The 25,381-nt window shown below is 46.2% G+C and overlaps 1 protein-coding gene across 3 annotated transcripts in view; it reads left to right on the top strand.

Moving 5' to 3' along the window:
- Gfra1 (GDNF family receptor alpha 1) overlaps positions 1-25,381 on the top strand; it is a 234,377-nt gene that overhangs the window by 205,309 nt on the left and 3,687 nt on the right. For all 3 annotated transcript variants that reach the window (XM_004659309.2, XM_004659312.2, XM_045146732.1), the window contains one exon: positions 687-868. In XM_004659309.2, the coding sequence (XP_004659366.1) occupies positions 687-868 (182 nt within the window). The remainder of the gene's footprint in view (positions 1-686; positions 869-25,381) is intronic.

Raw genomic sequence — 25,381 nt, forward strand, 5'->3', positions numbered from 1 at the left:
AATCAGCTTTGAAAGTTTCACATTTTAAACTTTTCGTTTAAACAGGGCTACCTAATTATGCAGATTTTGTTTTGAGAACTGGGAGCAGGAAGGGAAAAATAAGCTCACTTTAGTTTGCACTAGACATTGATGAAGGTTGGGGTAGATTTTTCTTTTAAAGAAATTGGCTACATTTTTTTTTTTCTGCCAAATTAGTGTGACTACCAGAGCTGCTTCAGTTTCATGATTAGGGATGCACTTAAAGGAAAAACGCACTTATTAATTTGCTTTTAGCATAGAGATTTTGACAAAACATAAGGTTATTTCTGGGGGGGAAAAATGACATAGTTATGGTTCTACTACTAGATCTGAAGCTGGGTTTCAAAGGGCTGACTGATGAATATTTCAGAGCAGGCATTTTGCTCAGCACTTCCCACCTAAATCGGAACACAATAAATATTTTCGTACTTGGAGTGTAGTGAGTGTCCGGCGCAGTGTTTAATGACTGAATTGATTTTTGAGCACCTGACCCAATAGATTGCCTCTCAGCATGAGTAGGGTAGATGGATGGATGGCTTTTGTTCAGAGAAGTCAAATGCTGTAATCAGAATTTCTCCTGTGCCTCCCTCTTTCTCTGGCTGTAGGTTTCCTATCTGTTACATTTGTTGCCTCACATTGACATTCGATTTCTTCCTGTTTTACTATAGAAAATGCCATCCAAGCCTTTGGCAATGGCTCGGATGTGACTGTGTGGCAGCCAGCCTTCCCAGTACAGACTACCACTGCCACCACCACCACAGCCTTCCGGGTGAAGAACAAGCCCCTAGGACCAGCAGGGTCTGAAAATGAAATCCCCACACACGTCTTACCACCTTGTGCAAATTTACAGGTGAGAAGTACGTCTAGATTTCCTGCAGCTCACTCCTGGGTTTTCTGAACTGTACTAAGAGGTTGGTAGTAAATGTTGCATTGTACAGGTAAGTGGACATTGTGATGTTTCATACAGTAAAGTGGTGATGGACTATGTAACTGCTTCCTACCAGAGATGTTGTATCTGGTCTATAAAATGAGGGATCTGGACAGATGCACCCTGAAGTTTTGTTTGGAGGATATAATATGGGGCTGGCTGTCCTGTTTGCTGCTGACTCTGTGTCTCCATAAAACAGCGGCCTGTTGAAAAGAAAGCAGCTCTTGGTCTGTCACCATTGTGGCCACTTGAACATGGCATGGGGCGTTCGGCTGTCTGAACGTAAACCGGACAGCGTTACTATTGAGGTCTCTGCTTCCGTGTGAAGCCTTGGAAGGGCGGTGCTTTAGGAAGGAAGGTGCTTTAGGAAGGAAAGTCAATGCCTTCCACAGTGAGTGGTGCATGTTGTCTCGAAAAGTCCTGCATGTGACCAGAGTCCACAGGGGATGTTCATGAAGTTTCTTTGTGATGCATCTAGTTGAACATGGGCAGAATGAAAACATGCACATGGTGACTTGCTATCTCCAGTCAAAAGCAAGAATGTTTTATTTTCCCTTTTTGCTGATTTTTTTTTTATAATAGTGAGTATCCAACTATTTTCTAAGACATTAGTTATTTGGAGGTATGTAAAATATTCTCCCACACTTCCCCTCTTTGGATGGTCCCCAGACAGCTGAGGGAGAAGTACTGTCGCTGAGGTGGTATACCAACTGTGTCCTCCGAGGCCATAAGCCTCAGGGAGGTGACACTTCTGTTCAAGTATGCAGAGCTCGTGAGTCACAGAAGCAGTCCTGGGAATCCAGGAATCTCATCTACCCAAGCTTGTCCCTGTACTGGACCCAGTGATCACTTCTTCCTGCCTGCCTTGCTGGAGAAGATGTGTCTATAGCCTGTGTTTCCAACACTGTGTTGTGAACTCACACATCACCTTTCCACCTCCCTGACCATGATCGTCCTCTTCTTATGACTACACAGGTGGTACCTGCTTCTCCAGGGCCTTTCCTCATCCCCATCACAGCTCCCGAATTAGGTTCCTATAGTACAGGGCTTGGCTTGGCTACATGATCAGAGAGCTTTGCCTCCAACATGGATTTGCCCAGCACCCCTTCCCACCAGGAGGACTCTGTGTACCGCTGCATCGTTGCCCTGGCAACGCTGGGAACACATGAGCTCCATTCCCAAGTTACCATGCCTTTCCACTCCCTGTGTTGGTGATAGGAGCTCTGCTTCTTAAACTGAGGGGCAAAAGTAATGCAAACAGTTGCCAGTTGACTTCTCCATAGGGAATGGATCTGTACACTTCAGATCAAGGCACCAGTACTGTGACTTAATAGTTGTGCTAACTGCCAAAGCCTCACTTCTTGTCTAGCAAGCATGAGAGCAGCCTAGCTACTATAGTTGAATCGATAGGGTACAGTGAGTGTGCCCGATCGCCACTTTAAAATACCCCGGGATGCTTGATTCCTAGTCAGCGGGCCACGTGGCCCCTCTCTACACAGATGGCTGGTAATGCTGTGCCTTGCTCGGGTCGAGGTGCTTGGGAGTGTGCTTGGGAGCACTGGTGAGGGCTAAGGCTAGCTGGTGGTGAGGACATTTGATTCTTCAAATGTGTGGGTGCTACGCGGGGTGAGGCCACATACATCTGTCACCTCAGTGCTATGAGTGCTGCAGACCCGGAGGTCACCGGGATTGCCGGAGTGAAAAACGGGCAAAACGGCAGCTCTGGTGGGGTGAGATGTCCTATCTAAGGGAATGAGACGCTTCATCTCAAAGAAACAGGTGGATGAACAAAAAGAAGAGTACACCCAGTGCTCCCCTCTGACCTCCACAAGCATGCTTGGAAGACACACACACTGCGCACACACGGGCATACACTACACACATCACATTCACACATACATGCTCACACAGCCATTTGCTACACACATCACATTTATACATACGTACACACACATATGCTACACACATCACATTTATACATACATACACACACATATGCTACACACTTCACATTTTTTTAAAATTTTTTTAAAATTTATTTATTTTGAGAGCGACAGACACAGAGAGAAAGACAGATAGAGGGAGAGAGAGAGAATGGGCGCGCCAGGGCTTCCAGCCTCTGCAAATGAACTGCAGACGCGTGCGCCCCCTTGTGCATCTGGCTAACGTGGGACCTGGGGAACCGAGCCTCGAACCAGGGTCCTTAGGCTTCACAGGCAAGCGCTTAACCACTAAGCCATCTCTCCAGCCCCACACTTCACATTTATACATACATCCACACACATATGCTACACACATCACATTCACATATACATACACACATATGCTACACACACTCACACATGCATATACTACACACATCACATTACACACACACTCATGCATATAGTACACACATCATGTTAACACACTCACATGTGCGTATACTACACGTATCACATTACGCACACACTCACACATGCATAACTCCACACATCATGTTACACACACACTCACATATGTGTATGCTGCACACAGCATGTTACACACACACACACACACACACACACACACACACATACACACACATTGACACTTGCTCACAACTCTGCTTTCTTCCTTTCCTCTTAGAGTAGCCCCATGAGGCAGGTATGACAGACACCCTTTCGTTTTGCAGGGGAGGCATCCAAGAGACTATGATGTAACCAAACTTAATTGTCTTTCTGATGGGCTGGGCTCAGGGACAGTGTGCCTGGGTGACCGACACTTTTTTTCACCTTTGCGATAGGCATAGACACAAGAAGGAAGTAAATGGGAGGCAAGGGGGAAGGGAGGAGCTGGCTTTGAGGGAAGCTGTGTCCCGGCTCTTTCCGACCGTCAGCCGTGTGGGTGACGAGGCTAACACAATGCCCACGCTCTACTACTGGCTCCTTCTGGCCTTGGGTCCAGGGGACAGGATTGAAAATTTGCCAGCAAAACTTTTTGCAGTGTGGTGACCTCTTTAGGGTGACCTATATGGAGAACGTCTAAAGGATTGTTTGAGGCCATAGGATGGGGAGCGGGTGACATTGATAAGTGAGTGGCCTTCTCCCTGAGAACCTGGTCTTTGCACTGATTTAAGGCTCTGCCTTGCATGAGGGTCCCAGGAGACTCATTCTCCACATCTGCTCTTCCTTTGCCTGTCTGACTATCTGCGGATGGATTGCCATTTGCCAGGGGGTCCTAGAAATAGACGTTTGTCCCAGCCGCCGCCTGTGTGGTGACTCAGAATAGAACAACTTGAGATCCGTTGGTAACAGATTTGGAGACAGCCAAAGACTTTGGCAGCCTTAAAGTTCACTTCCCGTGAGAAGCACAGCCTTGTAATATTTTTAAATATACAATAATATGAGAAAACTCTCGGGGACTCAAGTATCTGTCTTAACATTTGAGATAGATTTCCCTCTTGGAAGGGAAGAAATAAGAATAAACATTTTTCAAAAGTCTGCCTCTAGGTGTGATTATCTGTAAACTTATGACAGGTCTGCATGGGGAATGGGTGCCCCTGGGTCTAGTGAGTGTTCGGCTCATGGGTGGCTCCTGTGAAAGGCTCTACTTAAAAAGAAAAATCAAGCTGATTGATTAGTATAAAGTGCCATGGAAATGTCCCAGTGCTAACCCCCTGAGGTGATAACATCCTGGGTTTTGGGTAACCTGCCAAGCTCCCATGTTAGGATTAATTGATGGTCGTACCAGTAACAAGCATGACGCAAGCTGAGCTGGCATTAGCATGTTCCTTGGACTGGTACAAAGTGGTCACGCAGTAAACAAAGAAATAATTCATAATTCTATCAACTACTTCATCATATGTACACTTGGAGTTGTCCAGGAGCTGCATATGCTTAGGCTATTTAAACCGCGGACTGTATACGTCTTGCTTACTTAAAGTGAGTATCTTTGGAGATGTAAGTCAGTGTTGGGAACATTTCCATTTTGCATCACTGTACTGCGCTTAACTGCGTCGACCCCTTGGTAGAGGAAGACCTCTGAGCTCCGTGTTCAAGCACAGCACAGTTGTCTTTCATTATCTGCAGGGAATTTTTTTCAAGATCTGTCAAGGATACCCAAATCCATGGCCATTCAAATCTCTTATAAGAAATGGTATAATATTAGCCCATAACCAGTATAGTTTAAATCGCTTAGAAATCACTTATAGTGCCTGATGTAGTGATATGAATAATTGCTAAACTGCACTGTTTGGGAAATAATGATAAGAAAATTTTGCCAAGGATTGGTTGAATCCTCAGAGTTGGTAGAGGCTGTGGGCTAAGTGGAGGCTGGGCACTGCCAACTTGGGGCTGGTTTCAGAACCCCCGAGACAGTTTCACTGCCTCTCTGATCTCTTTCCACTGAAAGTAATGTGACAGGCCACAGGTCACACACTCCAAGGAGGGTTAGCAGGATGTTTAGAAGACAATTGGAGGCAGTTGTCAGATGTTCAAGAAAATAGCAGGTGCTACCAAGGTAGCATGCTGCAAACCAAATGAAACACACCCAGGTGCGTGAGATGGAGGGCCAGCAAGAGTGGATCCCAGCTTTGAGTCTCCTCCCCTCATTCTGGTGGAAACTTGAAGGTGGTATTCTAGAAAGGCTCAGCAGAGAAGCTGGCTGGGCTGTAAAAAAAAAGGGACAGCTTTCACAAGAAAGCTTCCTGCCCCATCCACAGTAGAGTCAGCTCTCCTGCTGGCCCCGCACCCCGCAGCGGGCATTCCATCTTATGGTCTGTGGTGTCCAGAGACGTTCAGCCCTAAGTGGCTCTCAGCACTCTTGGTTCCCTCTGTGGGCTCAAGGGGAGAGTCATGCACAGCGAAGCCCCATCTCCACCTCCTGGCTTCTCAGCATAGCCGTAGCTTCTTTCTTCTTTTCCCAGAGCATATGGCAGATAGGCTGACACTTGGAGAATGTGACACGGGATTTGCAGATAGGCAAATGGTATGGAGGAAAGGCACAACTGGTTTAACTCCTGCATATTTGGGGTGAGGTTATTAAGAATATATTTCAAAGATCCCCCTCCCATTCTTTGCTCCAGCATTTCGTGGGACCCAAACAAAGTCCCATTTTTCCAGATAGGACCAGACCAATCCAGAACTTATTTTGAAACTTCCCCCAAGTCTAGAGGGAGGGGACAGGAAGGTGATTATCTGAAACTGCTAAATACCCAGGACTCCAGGACTCTGCTGACTGTGACCAAGTGCACATTTTTAAGTGTTGAGTTTTCAAAGGAGAGCTGCCAATGGGTGTTCTGTAAATCATTTGTGCCGGCAGACTGACCCCATTATGTCAGCTAATCCTGGAAATACAGGAGGTAAATTTAAATCTTCAAGCATGAAGCACTTAATCAATATTCTAAATGTTTTTCTTGCAATTTATGCTTGCAGAGCAATGGGGTGCTTTGGCGTCCCGTTAATCTACCACTGGAGAAGAGACATTTGTGAGGGAGGCTGGGGTGGTGGGGCTTTGCAGGAGATGCCAGGTGGGAAAGCAGCCCTAGGGTGAAGAGCGCTGGAGGGAGTTATTTCTACTCTGGGTGGTGAGGGGAGCAGGACATTCAGAGTGCTGGGCTACTGGCCTACTTACTCGGCCCTTCCCCTTCCCAGGAAGCTGGCCTCAGGCTCTTCTCCAGCCTTCCTTTTAGCTGGTGCTGGACAGACTGGGAGTTGGTTTGCTAGGATGAGTCATAACTCTGGGGTTAGCTGGACTTCAGTAAGAGTGCTGGCTTGCTTCCTATTGTTGGGACTTGGAGCATGTTCCTTACCCTCTCTGAGTTTCTGCTGTAAACACTGTCATTTTTTAAAATATTTTATTTTTATTTGTTTGAGAGAAAGAGAGAGAAAGGCAAAGAGAGAGAGTGGGGGAGGGGGAGAATGGGCACACCAGGGCTTCCAGTGGCTGCAAATGAACTCCAGATGCATGCAGCTCTTTGTGCATCTGTCTTACATGGGTCCTGGGGAATAGAACCTGGGTCCTTAGGCTTTGCAGGCAAGCTCCTTAACTGCTAAGCCATCTCTCCAGCCCAATAGCATCATGTTTTAAGCTTCTTGTGTGGATTAAAGAGCAGCATATGCACGCACAGGGGTCAGCCACCTCCTTGACACCTGGGAAGCTTCTTCTCCTTATCCTGGTGGGTGCAGTTCCTCGGGGACACAGATTGGCTTTGAAATAGTTATGCTGCAAACAAGAGGCTATTTCAAACATAGGGCGAAAGAAAGATGCAGCTCTTGAGATTTTTGCTTTTTTAATTTGCAAGAAGTGTTTTAACCAAATGTCATCTTGCCCGTTGTAAGATGTCATTGTGGAAAATATGGCAGAAGGCCAGGAAGGGGTTCAACATTCTTTGGACTCCAGGCCAAGAAAGAAGGGAAACCTAAGGCCGGGAGAGAGGCCCAGGTCCTGAGGGATCAGAACTGCTCTGGATTCCAGCTTGGTGATCAAAGGCATCTCATGAAAGCTCTGTGCTGACTGTTCTTTGGAACCACCATTCGGAACGCATCCCATCCGGCCTGGTATTGGGAATGGGCCTGTCTACTGGGGTCCTTGTTGTGACTCTAACCATTGATGACACTGGGAACAGGTGACACAGTTGTTAGCAAGAAACTGTTTTAGTTGCAGGAAAGGTTGTGTCAGAGAGCCAGCACTTCCTGTTCGTCACAAAAGCCAAAGCCTTGCAGGCTTTTCCTGTGTCACTCTTGCCTATTAAAATCGCATCACGGGCTGGGGAACTGGCTTAGCACTGGAGAGACCTTACCACTTAAGCATGAGGGCCTCTGGGCGCCAGAACCCACACCAAAGGCTGGGTGTGGCTATGCACATCTGTAACCTCAGTTCGTGTTGGGCGGGGGGGGGGGGGATGCAGAAACTGGAGAATCACCTCCTGACTGCTGGTGGCTGTGGGTGGAAGGAGAAAGCCCATCTCAAGGAGATCAGTGGTTAAGTGATAGAGAAGGCCACCTGAAGTTCTTTTCTGGGCCTCCTCATGTATTTGCATGTATGATGTGTGCATCTGAACTCACACACACACACACACACACACACACACACACACACACACATGCATACACCCATACACATACTTCACACCTGCACACACATGCTTCAAAAAAATCCTCCTCTCAAGTTGTTGGTACCATATGTGAAAGCATAGGTTCAGTGTGCTAATTCTCTACTGATGTCAATATATAAATATTGAAATTCAAACAATAAACTTTTATATGTCACTTTAAAAATATCATATACCTCAAGTGGTCCCCAAAATCTCACTTGGAGACACATTAAGAGCAAAGGAATTCCAGATTAGCTTCTAGAACAACTTGCCTGGATGATTTGCGTCACTTTAGCTTCCCCCCCACCTAGCCTGTTGTGGTTGGTATTAACACAGCACTGCATATATAGCACTTCTGTGAATAAAACTTAGGGGTAGGGCTGGAGGGATGGCTTAGTGGTTAAGGTGTTTGTCTACAAAGCCGAAGGACCCAGCTTCGATTCCTCAGGACCCATGTTAGCCAGATGCACAAGGGGGCGCACATATCTGTAGTTTGTTTGCAATGGCTGGAGGCCCTAGTGTGCCTAATTCTCTCTCTGTGTCAAATAAATGAATAAATAAAAATAAAAATATTTTTAAAAATTCAGAGTAACCCTGCATGGTATTCTTCCCACTTTGAGACGAGAGAGGCACAGAGAGCTCTGATCAGGAAAAAAGAAGTTGTGGATTGATGTTCCCTCCCTCACGTGTGTTCAGTGCCTATACCATATTACCTATATCAGAGGACTTTCACATTTCATTTCCAGCTAGCATTATTCATTGCTACAGATTAAATCAGTCCCTAACTTCTTGTTGAACATCTGGCAGATTGAAGTGTCATACTCATTCATAAACATAAAGAAAAGTAATGATGTCTATTCTGATGCCAACTGGTTTTCTGTAACACAGCTTAATCCCAGTAGATGTTGTCACCCAGAGCTAGTGTCCCATCAGCTGGCCCCATGCTAGATGCCAGCTACACTTTCAGAGCTCTTAGACCACTTGCAATTCTGACCAGCTGGTTACGGAAACAGGTTTCTGAAGGGCACTCTAGGTTTTACTGGAATGAAAGAGGAAGCTTGATTATGGAGGACACAAGGCAGGGCCAGCCAAAATAAAGACCTGCATAGGGCAAAGTACACATGAGTCTTGAAGGGTGGTATCTGTTGGTCCTCTTTTCTCACGGAAGTAGAACATTACACTCTCTTGATGCCTCGGTATATTTACTGGTCAAGAAGCTCCATGGCTAAATTTCGCTTTTGTTTTTGTTTTTCAAGGTAGGCTCTCACTCTAGCGGACCTGGAATTTACTGTGTGTTTTTACGGTGGCCTTGAATTCATAGCAATCCTCCTACCTCCCCCTCCCGAGTGCTGGGGTTAAAGGCGTGTACCACAAGGCCCCGCTTAAAATTTTATTATTTTTTTTTATTTTTATTTATTTGAGAGCAACAGACAGAGAGAGAAAGAGGCAGATAAAGAGTAAGAGAGAGAATGGGCACGCCAGGGCCTCCAGCCACTGCAAACGAACTCCAGACACATGCGCCCCCTTGTGCATCTGGCTAACGTGGGTCCTGGGGAATTGAGCCTTGAACGGGGTTCCTTCACAGGCAAGTGCTGAACTGCTAAGCCACCTCTCCAGCCCCTGGCTTTAAATTTTTAAAAAATATTATTTATTTATTTATTTATTTGCAAGGGGAGAGAGAAAGAAGGAGGATGAATATTAATGGGCATGCCAGGGCCCCTATCCACTACAAACGAATTTCAGATACTTTCACTATTTTGTGCATCTGGTTTTACATGGGTAATAGGGAATCAAACTTGGGTCATTAGGCTTTGCAGGTAGATGCCTTAAGCACTGGCCATCTCTCCAGCCCAGTTTTTTGTTTTTTGGTTTTTTTTTTTTAGTTGCCATTGCATTATGTAAGCATGGTAACTGAGTCACTGATCACCATGTGAGTGAGTGAACTATTCAGCCCTCTCCTCACTCCCTAAAGGACAGGTCAGCCTGACCTTCCCAGGATCAGAGTCCCAACCTTGACCCATAGTTGATTTCACTAGTGACCAGACCCCATCTTGAGCCACCTCATCACCATTCGTGTAGGTAAGATCCAAGGTGACGAAGACACTGCCACTCAAGAAATTCCAAGGACATAGAGGTCATCTCTGAGGAACAAAGTCAGTCAGATTCTTTCTTATGCAATATTACCATATTAGACTTGGTTGTTTTTAACAAAGTCATTTTTGTTCTGGAGAGATGCCACAGAAATGCCTACCTCAGCACTTTCAAGCCATGAGAACGTTGGCAAGTAGCCTCTGCCTCAGTTTCTTCATCTGTAAGATGGGCACAGTTGGGGTAGGACAAGTCATGTTCCTGCTTGGATAGCTTGCTCGGTGCTTGCTCACTTCAGAGTGTGGGCTGTGCAAGGTTTTATTGGTTCTCAATAGTTTGGGGGATTCTTAACCCCCTCTCACCTCACCTTCAGTGAAGAGAAGCACTCCCAGGGGCCAGGTAAGGTTGTGCAGTGCTCTGAGCCCTGTTTGCTAGGGAGTTTTGGTGGCCAGCAGAGTTTTGCATTTGACAAGTAGGCTTACTATATAGCTAGGGAGCATGGAGACCCTGTCACTGTGGTGGTTTGGAAATTTGCAGCTTCAAGCCCAGTGCTTCTCCATGGGAAAGCTCTTCTCTCCTGAAGGTGGGCTGCACACCCCTTTTTTTTCCAGCCTTGGAAAAACAAGGACTGGTCAGTCACACCACAGCTATGACTTGGTTAATTCGCTTGGCTCCATTGCCATTTAGTCTGGATATTTGGTGGTTATGTGACAGTGGATGGGGTACGGTCCTGAGCATTGTGGCATAGTTAGCAGCTTTCCCAGTGGTGACCCTTGGGACCCCTGAATCACCTTCCCTCCCCCCATTATAAGCATCGAAAATGTGCCTAGGCCATAGCTAAGTATCCTCTGGAAAGTGAAACTGACCCTGCTGAGGAATCATTGCCCAATGGAAAGACTGCTTCAAAGTCTTCCTACCAGCTTTCCTCCAAGTGTGGCAAGGAGCCCAGGAGATGCCAAAATGGATGAGGGCATTGGACCAAACGTTCCCTGGCAGTGTGAGCAAGAGTGATGCCCGGGGAGCTGTGGTTCCTGCTGGTCCCAGTCCATGCGGGATGCCAGAACAAAACTCAATAGATGGGGAAGCTTAAGCAGCCGAACTTTATTTCTCACAGTTCTGTAGGCTGGGAAGTCCAGGAGTAGAGTTGGGTTCCTGCTAAGCCCTTTCCTGAGATGCTGTGTCCCCACCCGGGGAGAAGGAGCCGTGATGTGGAGCAGGAATCCCACGGTGGGAGTCCCGTAGGGCTGGGCCTTCAGGATCTCATCAGCACAGTCGCTTCCTCAAGTCCCTGCTTCCTAATGCTGTCGCATTGGGAACTGCACTTACAGCATAGAAGCTGGAACGAGATGCATCCCGTTCCTACCACGATTAACATCCCACTTTGGGAAATTCGGATTTCCCTAAGGCAACACTCCCCTCTGTGTGGTATCTGCGTGTAGCACCGTAGGTGACATTGCCACGGGCACTTGTGCTATTGCTCACTGTGCGGGGCCATGGAGGAGTAAGCCCCCAACTTCACGCTGTCCCTTTCTTCTGAAGGCTTGCACCCACCTAGCACTCTGGATAAGCACCTGAAGGAAGTGTCTTAAAGGAAACTTTCTCAACAGTGCCCAGTGCGCAAAGTGTTGATTCCAGACCAGAGTGGGACTTTTTTTTTTTTTTTTTTTGTATTTTTTTTTTGAGGTAAGGTCTCGTTCTAGCCCAGACTGACCTGGAATTCACTATGTAGTCTCAGGGTGGCTTTGAACTCATGGTGACCCTCTTACCTCTGCCTCCCGAGTACAGGGATTAAAGGCGTGCGCCACCACACCTGGCAGAGTGGGTCTGTTTACACGTGGACTGGAAGATAAGGGGCTTCCAGAAGAAGTGAGAATGAGGGGGATCCCAAGGCTCAGCCAGACTTGTCAATGCTGTGTTCTTGGCACTGCCCAATACACCTGGCGGTGGCAACATGGTCTCTAAAGGCTTTTCGTTTAAGACCGTAGTTTTGGAGTTGCCTGGCATAGTGGAGGCACTTGGTTTCTTCTCTCTGTAAGGTTTCCATCACTTCTACGTAATGCAGTATATTTTCTAGCACCCATTCTTGCTTTTCTCTCATTTAAAAAAAAAATATGCCGATCTCGGTTGTACCTAGCATTTCCTTTGCCTAGTGATCACCTGCTCAGGGTGAGTCTACTTCCCTGATCTGAGGAAGGAGCTGTACAGACTCTTCTCTTACTGCAGGGTCTGCTAAGGTGCGTGGCTCCCACCCTGGCTACTTCATGGCTCCTCTGAGCACCTCATGACAGAGCCCTAGACCAGGCTGCCAGGTGGCCCTAGGGCACACAAGGTAGGCCCAGCTACTCCCAGCATGGAAGCCACCAGCGGCCTCCCTGGATTGAATCTTCCCGGCTCCAGGTGCCAACAGATGAGCTCAGAGAGAAGTCACATCCCAGAATCCGCCCACATTAGCCCTGTGAGGAAAGAGGCTGTCATAAAAACTCTTTGAAATAACTGCTTATAGAGGGTTTTCAAAGTCTTTCAGCCAAGAGAATGCTTGGATGCAGAGCTCAGAATTGGACGATACTCCATAAAGGCTACTGTTCAATACAGCACACTGAAATGTCTCTTCTACTGCGTGTTCAAATCCACATGGGAATGGAAGCAGGCAGCGTGTATGTAACTGATACCCCCCCCCCCCAAAAAAAAAAGAAGAAAGAATTTGGATTTTAGGGGTCGGGCTTCATGGTAGATATAGGTATGTGTCACCTACATCCTAAGCTGTATACGCTCAGTCACTGAACAGTTGGCATTTTGAAAAGTCTCACTTATGGGGAGACAGACATTAAGGGCAAAATTGCTGTCATCACAATCCTTCTCATAACCCCTGAGGTCCCACTAAGTGTCCCTCGTGCTGCCTTTAAACCTAGAGTCTCTGTGTTTATCAAAGGGACATGGGAACAGGCTCCTGCTGTGGAGAACCAGCTGCCCCAGGTGCTCGTGGACATCGGAGGCTGGGTGGGTCTACCTCCACGCGGTGGCTGTTATCAGATCGGGGCCTCTGCAGACTTAATTCAAGTAATGATTTCTTTGTGATTGGCATGTTTGCATTGTAGCAAACTTAAGTTCAACATATTGTTAGGATATATAATACTGTAATTTAAGATTTCTTTATCAGCAGTAAAGGGCTTTTTATAATTCATTTAAAAAGTTGTAATGGACTTGAGCATCTTCCGTATAGCTAATAATACAGCATTTTATAGCTGGCTGTAAAATTTCAGATTACAGTCTTAGCAATTGTGCGATTCTATTTTATAGTTTAATAATTGTTCAAATGAAGGAGAATGTAAAGTTCCTAAGAACCAATTTAATGACTTAGAAAAATGGCTTTTATCAAAATCTATTGCACACCTTTAATGAACCCAGATGTCCCCTTTCTAACAAAGGGATCCATTTTTCTCAACCACAATGTCGTTAGATACCCTCTGAATTAAGCACACACAGTGTAGTTCTAAGTCACAATTTTTTCTCCTTTTTCTCCCTTTATCCCTAATCTCCTACAAATAGAATAAACCTATTTGTCGAGCACAGGGTGAGGAGGGCCAGCCAGGCCAAAGAGCCTCAGCTGAGCAGGCAGTAAATTGCTTCTCCCTCGAGAAGTGTTTTCTTTTTACAAATATCCCTTTGATCACACAGCCTCAACCCCTGTCCCCAAATCTCATAGAGAGTCATTATTAACACCTCTAAATGATAACTCTTCACAATCTGTGAGGTGCGTGGCCAAAAGAAAAAAAAATAAATAAGGGCTCTACATTATAAGTTAATTATGTGCTACTATGAGGCGTAATAAAAGTGTTAGCATACAAGGGACTATGTCATGTCGTTGGGGCTGCAGTTCATCTCACTGTATGTGGTGGCTATCATGAGTTGTCAGTTTGGCATGTAAATAATTCTCTGGGCATGTTTGTGAGGCATTTTCTATAGTAGATTAATTAAGTTGGGAAACCTACTCGAAATGTGGTCAGTACTATTCATTGGGCTGGGGCCCTGGGCTCCATAAAAGAAGGAAGCTAGTTGATCACAAAGTGTTCATCACAGTTTCCTGACTGGGGAATGGATGGGATCAGAATGGACTGCACCCTCAAATCGTAATCCAAAATTAATCCTTCATCCTTAAGTCGATTTTGCCAAGTATTTGGTCACAGCAATGAGAAAAGCGATACATTGTATTTCTGGAATTTTCCAGGGCTATGTTGTTGGAGATTATTGTCAACAACAAGAGAGGTGGGCTTTTGGAATGCACCATGGAGTAGCCAGTGCCAGGACCCTTGGGTACCATGTAACTTGGGGGCAGATCATCCTTGACTCGGATCCCTGTCTGTGTTTCCTGGAAACGGCACTAGCCAGAGGATGGCCTCCGGGACACGACTCTGTCCTCTCTCTGGGGCGCCGTCCTGGGGCCTGGATACACGTCTCGGTGCCACTTGGTCGTATCATGGGGGTAGATGCCTGTGCACACTGCTTCTGTGCGCTCTGGAGAGAAGAGCAACGGCACCATTCATTTGCTCCAACCTGAAGTGCGCGTCAGGCTAATTTGACTTACGCGAAACATAGCTGAGGATTGGTAAGGGATCATCTGAACAGGCCAACTGGGAAATGTTTAGTTCTCCCAAGGTGCTTGCCCAGGAGAAGACAGCTCAGGGGCCACACTTTGTGTTGCAGTGACACTCAGGTCATGTCACAGATTAAGACAAAGAATCCTTTGATCTCCTTGATCCTTGGATTTGCCATCTGTCCTCTGGGAATGGTGAGCACCATTGCCTAGCAGGGTTGGAATACTTAAATTTAAATCCTCCAGCCCCCAGAAGTATTTTCTATACCATTTTTTTTAAACCTAGTAGAAACTTTCTTTCTTAGTCTTTTTTTTTTTAAATTTTATTTATTTATTTATTTATTTGAGAGTGACAGACACAGAGAGAAAGAAAGATAGAGGGAGAGAGAATGGGCGCGCCAGGGCTTCCAGCCTCTGCAAATGAACTCCAGATGTGTGCGCCCCCTTGTGCATCTGGCTAATGTGGGACCTGGGGAACCGAGCCTCGAACCGGGGTCCTTAGGCTTCACAGGCAAGCGCTTAACCGCTAAGCCATCTCTCCAGCCCTCTATACCAATTTTTAATCTTCCTTGGTGGCCTCTGTTGGCCGCAAGATAGGAGGAGCCAGTGTGGATGAAACCCCAAGAGACTTCTAGAAATGGACTTGGGCTTTACACAGATGTGTTCCCTGGCAGAAGTAGGCCTTAGGTTGAACCAGCTGTTTATGGTCACCTATTTGTGATGTCTATTCCTTAGCTTTAAAAATACTTTATTTATTTGTGAACAGAGAAATAGAGAAGAGAAACAGAGTCATAGCTTTTTTTATTTAACCACTTATCTCAAAAAGAAAAAAAAAAAGAAAACGAAAACGGGGCTGGAGGGATGGCTCAGAGATCTAGGTGTTTGCAAAGACTAAAGGCCTGGGTTTGATTTCTCAGTAATGGCATGAAGCCACATGCACAGAGCCCCAAATGCATCTGGAGTTCGTTTGTGGCAGCAAGAGGCCCTGGTGCGACCTTTCTCGCTTTCTTTGCTTGCAAGTAAATAATGTGTATATACATATATATATATATTTTTTTTTTTTTAATGAAAAGAATTTAAGGATGGACATAGGAAGAGTAGTTATTATCAGTGCATATGGGAAAGAGCCATTGTCCACCTGTACCTGTGTTCCAGAGGGCAGTAAGGCCAGCCCATCAGAAGGATAGTAATGACAGTAATTCAGCCTTGGACAATTGCTTAACCCAAGTGCTGGGTAATAAACATGCTCAATAAAAACGAATAGAACGCCTGCCCCCTCTTGGCTATAAATATGCACTCTTGTTCTGGGTAACCTACAAGAATACCTCTGAGCACACTTAGATCACATACTATAAATAAATCCAATTTCTTGTATTCCCTACTGACCTTTTATCCTCAGGACTTCTAACCAACCGTGCCTCCTAGAATAATGGGCTGGGCTGGGCTTGAACCATGGGACTCACTATGTAGAAGAAAATGACTCTGGTTCTCTTGTGTGGAAAATCAGAGCTAAGGGCTTCCCTCCCCATTGCTTCTCTTATTTCAGAACTGCTGAGACAATCCACATTATAGCCCATGATGTCTTAGAGGGTATGATGCGATCCGGGCACTTATTCCCCAGGCTCTTAGGGTTTACAGAAAACGCATACCCTGGATTGAAGCTTGGGAAGACCCTCTTTTACTTTGTCCTTGCCTGAGGTAGTTGACCATGCAGACTGCAGGACCCCAGATTCATTGCTGAGTCTCTAACTGTCCACAGGATAGGAAGAACTACTTCTGGGAGGGGGTATAAAAACTGTCTGGCATAGATCCACTATGCATGGGTTTAGGGTCCTAAGAGATTGAGTTCACATCTCTGCATCATTCCAAGCTGTAGAAATGAGTATGTTCCAAGCTGGAGGGATGGCTTAGTGGTTAAGGCGTTTGCCGCAAAGCCAAAGGACCCAGATTTGATTCCCCAGGTCCCATGTAAGCCAGATGCACAAGGGGGCGCATGCATCTGGAGTTCATTTGCAGTGGTTGGAGGCCCTCTCTCTCTCTCTCTCTCTCCCTCCCTCTTTCTCTGTCAAATAAATAAGTAAATAAAAAGAAAATATTTTTAAAAAGAAATGAGCAAGTTACAACTTCTCTGAGCCACTGTTTGTAATCGGTACAAAAGGGGATTCCTTCCTCCAAAAAGGAGTGAAATGCAGACAGGCTCATTCTGAATGGAGGTTATGAGTGATAGGAATGTCACTGCTATCTTCAGTATAGTCCTGGTTTTCCTGCGTTTTCCAGTATATCTTTGTCTGCCTGCTAAATGTGCAAGCTAAAACGATGAAATTTTCTTTAATCCCTGCTCCCACAGCACCAAAACTTCCATTCCTGCCCCTCCTCCCCGCACCAAGAGAGCTTCATCTTCTCAACCAGAGGGCGAACAAAGCGCTTGGCCATTTTGTCTCCAGGCAGTGGAGGTTTGTTTTACCAAATCCTGGTTACCACCGTAAGTCACAGAGCCATTATGGCCCGCACTCAGCTGCACATAAATGCATGGGCAAATGAGAGGCTTCATAAATATTATCTGATGGTGATGAGGATGCGTGTCTGATGAGATAGCTCTGTGCACTTCTCCTCAGGGACAACAATGAATCTTTTCTGTGGCTCCTACGCATTTGCATTTCCAAGTGCACATTTTTGAGAAAACAACTGTTCCATTTTAGGGCCATCCCTCCTCCTTGCCCTCACGCTATTGTTTCTAAGTGTTTGCTCTACAGAACCACCTCCTCCACCCACAGCCTACACCCCCCAAAGCCCAACGCCTTTCACACATTGTTTGGCATCATCTCATTGTTAATTGGGCATAATTTTCTCAACTACAGCTCATAATTGCTTCTTGTCTGAATATTTTACTTAATCAAGCAAGTTAACCATGAATGAAAACACACAGCTCTGTGATGTATTTTGCAACCTATCTTTGCCCCCGAAAGTGGGGGAAAGAAAAGGAGACATACAGCGATCCTATGGAGTTATGAAAAGGGGAAGGAAACACGGCTAGACACCCCGCTGAGCTGCATGCCAAGGACAGGCTGCTCACTGCTCTCGCCCGCCTGCCCGTGTGCTCCATCAGAAGGGTGGGCTCAGCCTCTCTCTCGTGTGCAGTGAGAGTGATGAAGAGGTCCCCAGGGACGGCTCAGCCAATGGAGGAGGATGACGAGTCGTCCTGGATATATATGTCTTTTTCATTGCATCTATTCTTAAATCCAGGGAATCCCAAAAGATCATGGCCTGCTTGGTTCTCTGCAATAGCATGTTTATATAAGCTAAATTAACCCAACCCGGTCCCAATCTAAGACTGCCATTAACTTTTAGACCCTCCCTTTAGATTATTGCACTTGAGTCTCATAACCACCATATGTTTTAGACACTAGAGCAGCGGACATTAGAATCATAGCTGATGGTTAAAAAGTCAGCTTAAGGGGTTTAGCGCTGAAGGTGTTTGCCTGCAAAGCCTAACCACCAGGGTCTGATTCCCTAATACCCACATTGAGCATGGCACAAAGTGGCCCATGCATCTGGAATTCATTTGTGGCAGCTAGAGGCCCTGGTGTGATCTCTCTCTCTCTCTCTCTCTCTCTCTCTCTCTCTGTGCTTGAAAATAAATAAATAAAAATTTAAAGAAAAGAAAAGTCAGGCTCCTTCATAACCTTCCCAGCTTATGTTCCCTTCACCATCCTGCTTTAATCAAGCCAGCAGCCCGAGCAAGTTCTAACTTAGGACAAATGCTCTTTCCCTTGACCAGCTCAGAAGCCAACCTGCCCATTCGGTGAACAAATTATTCACTAGGCCCACTGAGCGTCCTGAGCTGGCTCGCTAGAGAAACGCAACCCCTGACCTTTGCTCGTCCTTGGGGAGACACCGGCTTGCGCGGCAGAGTATGTGTGCTTGTAGAACTTTGGTGCCCATTGTGCTTTACATCTATCCTTTACTTCAGTGATACATGAATAAAACGGGAGGGGGAAGCAGTATTATTTCAATTAGCACCAAATTGAATACATTGGAAAAGGCCAATTTCCTTAGAAATGCTTTGGAGCTAGTTGTGGACAAGATGACTATTAAGGTCAGAGAAAAATTACAAAAGAAAAAATCTGCAAAAAGGGATGGCACTGGGGTTCCTCTGTACGTGTGAAATAAATACTTTTCCTGTTTCAAAGAAGCCAAAATTGGGAGCCAAGGGTGTAACTCAGTTGGCATGTGACTTACCTCGCCTGCAGAAGGCCCCAAAATTTGCTCCCTAGAATCACAGGAACTGTCTGTGGTGGCACCTATCTTATTAATTAATTAATTAGGGCCATACATAATCCAGAAGTGAGAATTGTAGGCCATGGTTCATAGGTGTTAGTTTATGAACAACAAAAGCCCAGAGAACATTTTCTCAAAAGAAAAAAAAAAAATTGGCCGTAACTGAGTATTCAAAAATGAATAACTGAATGATATTATTATACTCAGGTCTGAATCACTTGGATTCACATGAGTAATTTTAAATGGGGTTTACCTTTTACTTCATTTCGCAATTGACTACCCAGGGGCTCAGTCCTTGATCTGGTCAAGGAAGAGGGTTTCTGTGGCAACAGTACAGTTAAACTCTGACTGTCCAGTGAGTGTCAGAACCCAGGACCTCCCAGGCTCCAGCATGGGCCTGTGTCATCTTTAGAACTGTGACACCCCCAAAACAGCTTCATTTCAGTCCGCCACAGTGCGTTAGAGGAGGCCTCATCCAAACACAGCCAAGCTCAGGTCTGAGCCAGGCTTCCCCCAGGTGAGGAAACACTGCCACATGCCTCGGCTGACTTTCCCCACCCCATCTTATATGACCAGGCATGGCTTTGCCCAGACTGATGAAGTTTGACTCCCTGGGCCTTCCTGAGCCCTGTGCCAAGTGAAGAATCTTTACAAGGCCTTCTTAAGGCTTGACATAATGAGAGACTCTGGCCAAAGTGCAGGCAGCACAGAGGCCAAGTGTTTTGGGGAGGAGGAGGTAGTAGAGGAGAGCGGCCCAGGCTCCGTGATGAAGCTGTCACATTCGGGCCCTGATCAGCCCCTTTGGGGAAGGGTGCTCACAGCTCTTCCTGGCTCTCCTCCTGGGCCCTTATTTCCCCCTGGCAGAATTCGGTTTAGAGGAAATACGTCCTTCCCTGCTGAGCCCAAGCTCCCAGAGACCCATCCCCAGGCCCAAGGGCACCGTGTGGGCCTCATTTATGTGTCCGCTTGTTTTACACAGCCGACTTGACGGTGTGTTACCCAGACGAGTGGCTGCAAGTGCTTGTCACCAAGTGTGTAGAAAAGCAAATCACAAGGAGGTGAGTTTCAGACTAGACAGCGACAGGGATTTAAGAAAAGCTGGCTCACTCCTTGTGAGAAGACCGGTGATAAAACCCCGGCAATGCTCCCAGAAGTCGGAAGCAGAATCTGCAAAGTGCAGAAGGCATCCAGAACACCACCGGGTGTAGCCCACCGCGACAGCCTGGAGTCACCCGAAGGTGGCTTCTTCTGGCTTTGCCTTCTTTTTACGTGCGGAAGTTAATTTGGGCAGATTTCGACGAAGTACACAGTAGAGTTGTTATGGAACAAATGCTAACCATACCAAGTGCATAATCAGTTGAGTCTGTCGGAGTCAGATGCGACGTGCAAAACGCAACTTCTGAAGCAAAAACTCAGCCCTGTTATCCCTCAGGATTAGACACACAGCTTTCTGCCCATGTTCTGTCTCACAAGAGCACAACAGATTTGCACATTTAAATTGGGAAATGGCTTCAGATTCTGAATGTTTGTTTCCAGACTCCTTCAGAGAGAACTCAGGTCATTTTTGTGTTTTTTTTTTCCCCAGCAGAACTCCAATTTATGTTGCAGGAGAGGCTCATATGCTAATAAACTGGTATTGACAAGTGTGATAGATGCAGTAAGATACTTAGTGAGGCAAAGTTGATTGCATTTTACAGTCTGTGTATTTCTCTGTTTATTGCTTGTATTCTGTCATTAAGCAAACAGGTTCCTAATATAGCAAATCTCTGTAATCAGTAAAGCGAGAGAGAGAAAGGAGCCGGAGGAGCGTCATTAATTATGACTATTTGGCCGCAGCCTGGACAGTGTGCTGTGATTGGAGTGGGCTGCTTTCAGTTTCTGGAGGTAGAGCAGACCGAGGGCTTTTCTCTTGCACGGAGGAGAACAGAGAAATGTTCCATGCCCTGCTGGCTGACAGCTGCCTAAAAACCCGAGATTAAACGCTGGCTTCTCTACAGAAATGAAGCCCTGGGGCAGCAAAGGCTAGGCTCTGCATGGGCGTGCTTTTAAGTCTCCAATTCCATAAACAGAGTAAGCATGCTGTTCACAAACCTGACCTGTCCCCTAGGCCTGCAGAGTCTGCTGCGGGCAGAACCAGGTGGGGACCCCTATGCAAGCTATAAATTATGTGTGCGCTCCTGTGTGATCTGCCCAGGCACCACAACCAGCTTTCCAAATGCTAATGGCCGGGGTGAAAGACAGTGAGGCCCCACTCGGACTCCAGGAATCAGAGGTTAACAGCATCTAATGCATTTATTAACCCTCTGGTGCCAGGGACTGGAAAGGTCTGGCTTGCCAATTACAGGACTCTGGAAATTCTATTATGTGACATGCCTGGACTTGTGGATTGCTACCAGCTACTGCAGGGACATGGCTTGTGGAGAGCCTCAAGAACAAGTCTCCTTGGTTTTCTAGAATGTGAGGAAGGCCACGGTGGGGTAGAGGTTTCCCTAGCTTGTTTGTTGCTTTCTCCGTTCTCCATTCTCAAGAACTGAACCACAGCTCACTGTGACTTGGTGGTGATACTTCCCCACTGGTGGGTGTCAGGATGCTTCCTTCAAACCATGTAGGTACTAACTGCTAGGAAACATGCCTTCATAACAAATCAGAAACTGTTCAGTTTTCCACATGCTGTCATCATGGATCAAATTAACTACCCAAAGAGCAGGATATACCTTTGTTTTTCTTTTCTTGAACTTTTTTTTATTGCCATGCATGCACACACATGTGTATTTAGATATGTGTGTGATAAGTGGTGTGTGCACATATATGTGCAGATGCATGCATCCCACGCATGTGTGTGGTAAGGTCATAGAAAAATTTCTGGTGTCCTCTTATCATTTACCCATATGATTTTTTTTTGTTTTGTTCTGTTTTTACTTGAGACAAAGTCTCTTCTTCAACCCAGAGCTGCTGTCCGTGAGCTCTAGAGATCCTCTGGTCAACTTGTGGACTGGGGTTATAGTCCACAAGTTGTGTGACCACACTCATCTTGTTTTTTCACGTGGGTTCTGGGGAGTCAAACTTGGCATTTTCTAGCTTGAGAGGCACTTAGGCTTCAGCTTAAGTTGAGCACTCTTAAGCACTGAGCCATGTCTCCAGCCCTCCTTTTCTTTAGCTTTGAAAAAGTTTTACCACAGGCTGGAGGGAAGGCTTAGTGGTTAAGGCGTTTGCCTGCAAAGCCAAAGGACCTAGGTTCGATTCCCTAGGACCCACGTTAGCTAGATGCACAAGAGGGTGCACATGTCTAGAGTTCGTATCCAGTGGCTGGAGGCCCTGGTACGCCCACTCATTGATTTTTTCTCTCTCTCTCCCTCTTTCTCTGTCAAATGAATAAATAATTTTTTTTTACAAAAAAGGTTTATCACATTTCAAAACCATAGGCTGTAAGATCCAGTGTCATGGAGGTGTGGATAGGCTGAGCTGAGTGAGTCCTGCATGTCAGTCAGCAACAGGGTGGGGTGCGTGGGGGGAGGAGGGGCTGACAGGAGAAACCTCAGCTACTGCACACCCATCGTCATGCCTTTGGTTTTACCAGTTGATAATTTTTATAATCTGGTGATGGAAGCTGTCCTTCCAATTTCTGACTTACTCCTCTCAGAAGTCGTGAGGGATTTTTTTTTTTTTTTTGTCCTTTTAATTTTCTTGGAGCCATCCCAATTTTCAGCAAGGGAGACAAAACTCAGACTAACAATAGTTGAAGGGAGACGCCCTGTAATTTTATCTATTTGCATTTATCACACCTGACTTGCAAGACAGTGATGGCTTGGTGATGTTTTCAAAAATATCAAGGATAAAAGCCTTTAAAATGTAGAAATAACAGGTTTCTCGGGTTTCTAAAGTGGGCTTTGCGACCCAGAGTTTTAAAAGTAGATTCTGGAGCTGCAGAGTAGGTTTCTGACTCTTAGTAGTCCCTGGGAGACTGGGGGGGGGGATCCTTGCTGCACAGGTTCACTGAGCATCACTGAGCATCATTACTGAGCAGACACATCTGTGAAGCCCAGCTCTGTCCCTCATACACTACAATGACAAGGTGTCATGGAGACATCCTTGGTACCTGACCTTTCTGCAGGAAGCTGGTTAGTATGCTCTGGAATCCTGGTTCCAAAACTTGCCTTGGCCTGTGGACAGCTAAGTGTGTGAGTGTCAGTAGCTGGCGCAGTGGCCCAGAGGAAGGCTTGCTCTCAGCGTCAGCCCAGTGCTGCTACCTGCAGCCCATTCTCTCTTGTTTTCAACAGTTCTTGCTCTCATACTCACCGGGAGGGTCCTCCAGGCCAGAGGTTGGCCATCAGACATCCATGGGATGCCACTTGATGTAAAAAGAACCCAGAGACATCACAGACTTGGAGCAGATTTAGATACATTCCCCCCCCCCCCCGGGCCATTGAACAGTCACTGTAACCGCTCTGAGTTAGGGCATGAGCTGGCAATTTAGATCTGGGCATGTTGACCTGCTGGAAGGCTTCCAAATGCTTCACTTAGCGGGAGCGGCTCTGTGATGAGGGACAGAGATCTGCTCGTGCACGTGACGGCACCTGGTGAGATAGAAGACCGTTCTGGTCAGCTGCTGGAACATCACGGTCATTTCACCATTGCTGTTACAGGTACCTGCTGTGACAGGGATGCAGCTGAGCGTCACAGTTTGTATATACGCTGCATCAAGTGCCACGGGTGCTAATCCTACAGAGCAGGCAAGGCACCACCCAGAGAACTCTCTGAGGTTACTGTGGTCCACTGAGGGGCCTTTTAGCTGTGGCCACACACAGAAACAACTTGAGGTCACACTGGATTACAGTCTAAAGATCCTGCTGGCTTCTCTGGATAATTTAGTGAATTCATTAGTTATGCAAAGGCCCTTAGCAGAATGTTTTTTTTCTTCTGTAGATTATGGCCTAAAAAAAAAAAGAAGAAGAAGAAAAAGCAGAATGGGAAGTTTTAGGGCCATTTGGATATCTAGTCACAAATCTAAACTTGAATGGAAATTGAGCATGCAAAGTTCTATACATTACCCTCTGGAGGTAATAATGCAACGGATGTGATGTGCTATTAATATAGATTAAAAGTAGGCTTTTGAGTGAAGTTCAATTCCGCTTCCAATTTCCCCCCTGATCTTCTTATACATAACATTTAGTGACCTTTGAAGAGCCCGGGGATGCTTCACAGTATCTTATTCTTAAAGCCTGCTTTAAAGGTTTCGATTTCATATTCACAACTGGCATATGCAAATATAGGTAAAGATTATGATGCCTTCCAAATGGCATTATGGTCAACAAATTACTCCTCGGGTGAACATTCTGTCACGTCAGCCTAGCACGTCTGCAGTGATTTGCAGGGGCTCGCAGCACGCACACCCCCAGCCAGGACTGTGCCCCCGGCGCTGAGCGCTTGGATTCTGTGCATTTGGGGGTGATCCTTCTCTACTGGGGTTCATCTTGTTGGCTGACACGCTCTCTGTGGGTGACACAGGGCTTCTGTTGCTGAAGGTCAGTGGGTGAGGCTGGAGTATTCTGGGAGGAATTCTTCGTGTGGATCTGAGGGAGGGTAGACACCGAGACATATGCCATGATGGGTAAGAGTGTATTTTTGTCTGAGTGTTGACGAGCCTTTCTGGCCCTGTAAGCACATTGCTGGATAGCCTAGATAAGTCATTTCACTGCTCTGGGCTTACATTGTTTTAGTTTATAAGACACTGCTGGAATGGGTGGGTGGTTTTCACAATATGTCCATTGTAATTGCTTGAGTGATAGGACCTGCCTGTCCACTAAGTCCAGTGGAGAGCTGGTCCAGTCCAGGGGAAATAGCTGGCTGTAAGCCTTCTCAGCGCAGCCCTCTAACAACTACCCTGGAAGCAATTTTTGAATTGTTGGAGTGAGGTTTGTAATGATTTATCCAGGCACCCATCTGAGAATCCCTGCCTTGTGCCCTAGTCTGAACCAGGTGATGGTTTGACTAGGTAGCAGGGAGCCCTACGAGCCCAGGCACCGAAGGCTTTCTGTTTACCTCCCCATGCTCAGCGTTGGGAAGCAGTTGGGGCTCTGTAGCATTTGTGGACCAGCGTAGAAAATAAACAAATAAGCTGTCAGGAAAGCCCAGGAGACTCTTTGTTAATAATGCATGGGGATTTTTACTGCAACATACATGTCTAAGTAGAAACTACTAGACTCAATTCATATCCAGAAAGATACATACATACATATATTATACATGCACATACATACATAGGTATGTGTGTGTGTGTGTATATCTATAGATAGATAGATAGATAGATAGATAGATAGATAGATAACTTCATAACTCTTTCTTTAAGTGGCCCAGTCCCAGTTGTACTGTCCCCACAGTGGTCACTGGTGGCAGATAGAACTGAGCCTTGAAATATTCATGT

Source organism: Jaculus jaculus, chromosome 1 (assembly GCF_020740685.1).
Source record: "Jaculus jaculus isolate mJacJac1 chromosome 1, mJacJac1.mat.Y.cur, whole genome shotgun sequence".
NCBI lineage: Eukaryota > Metazoa > Chordata > Mammalia > Rodentia > Dipodidae > Jaculus > Jaculus jaculus.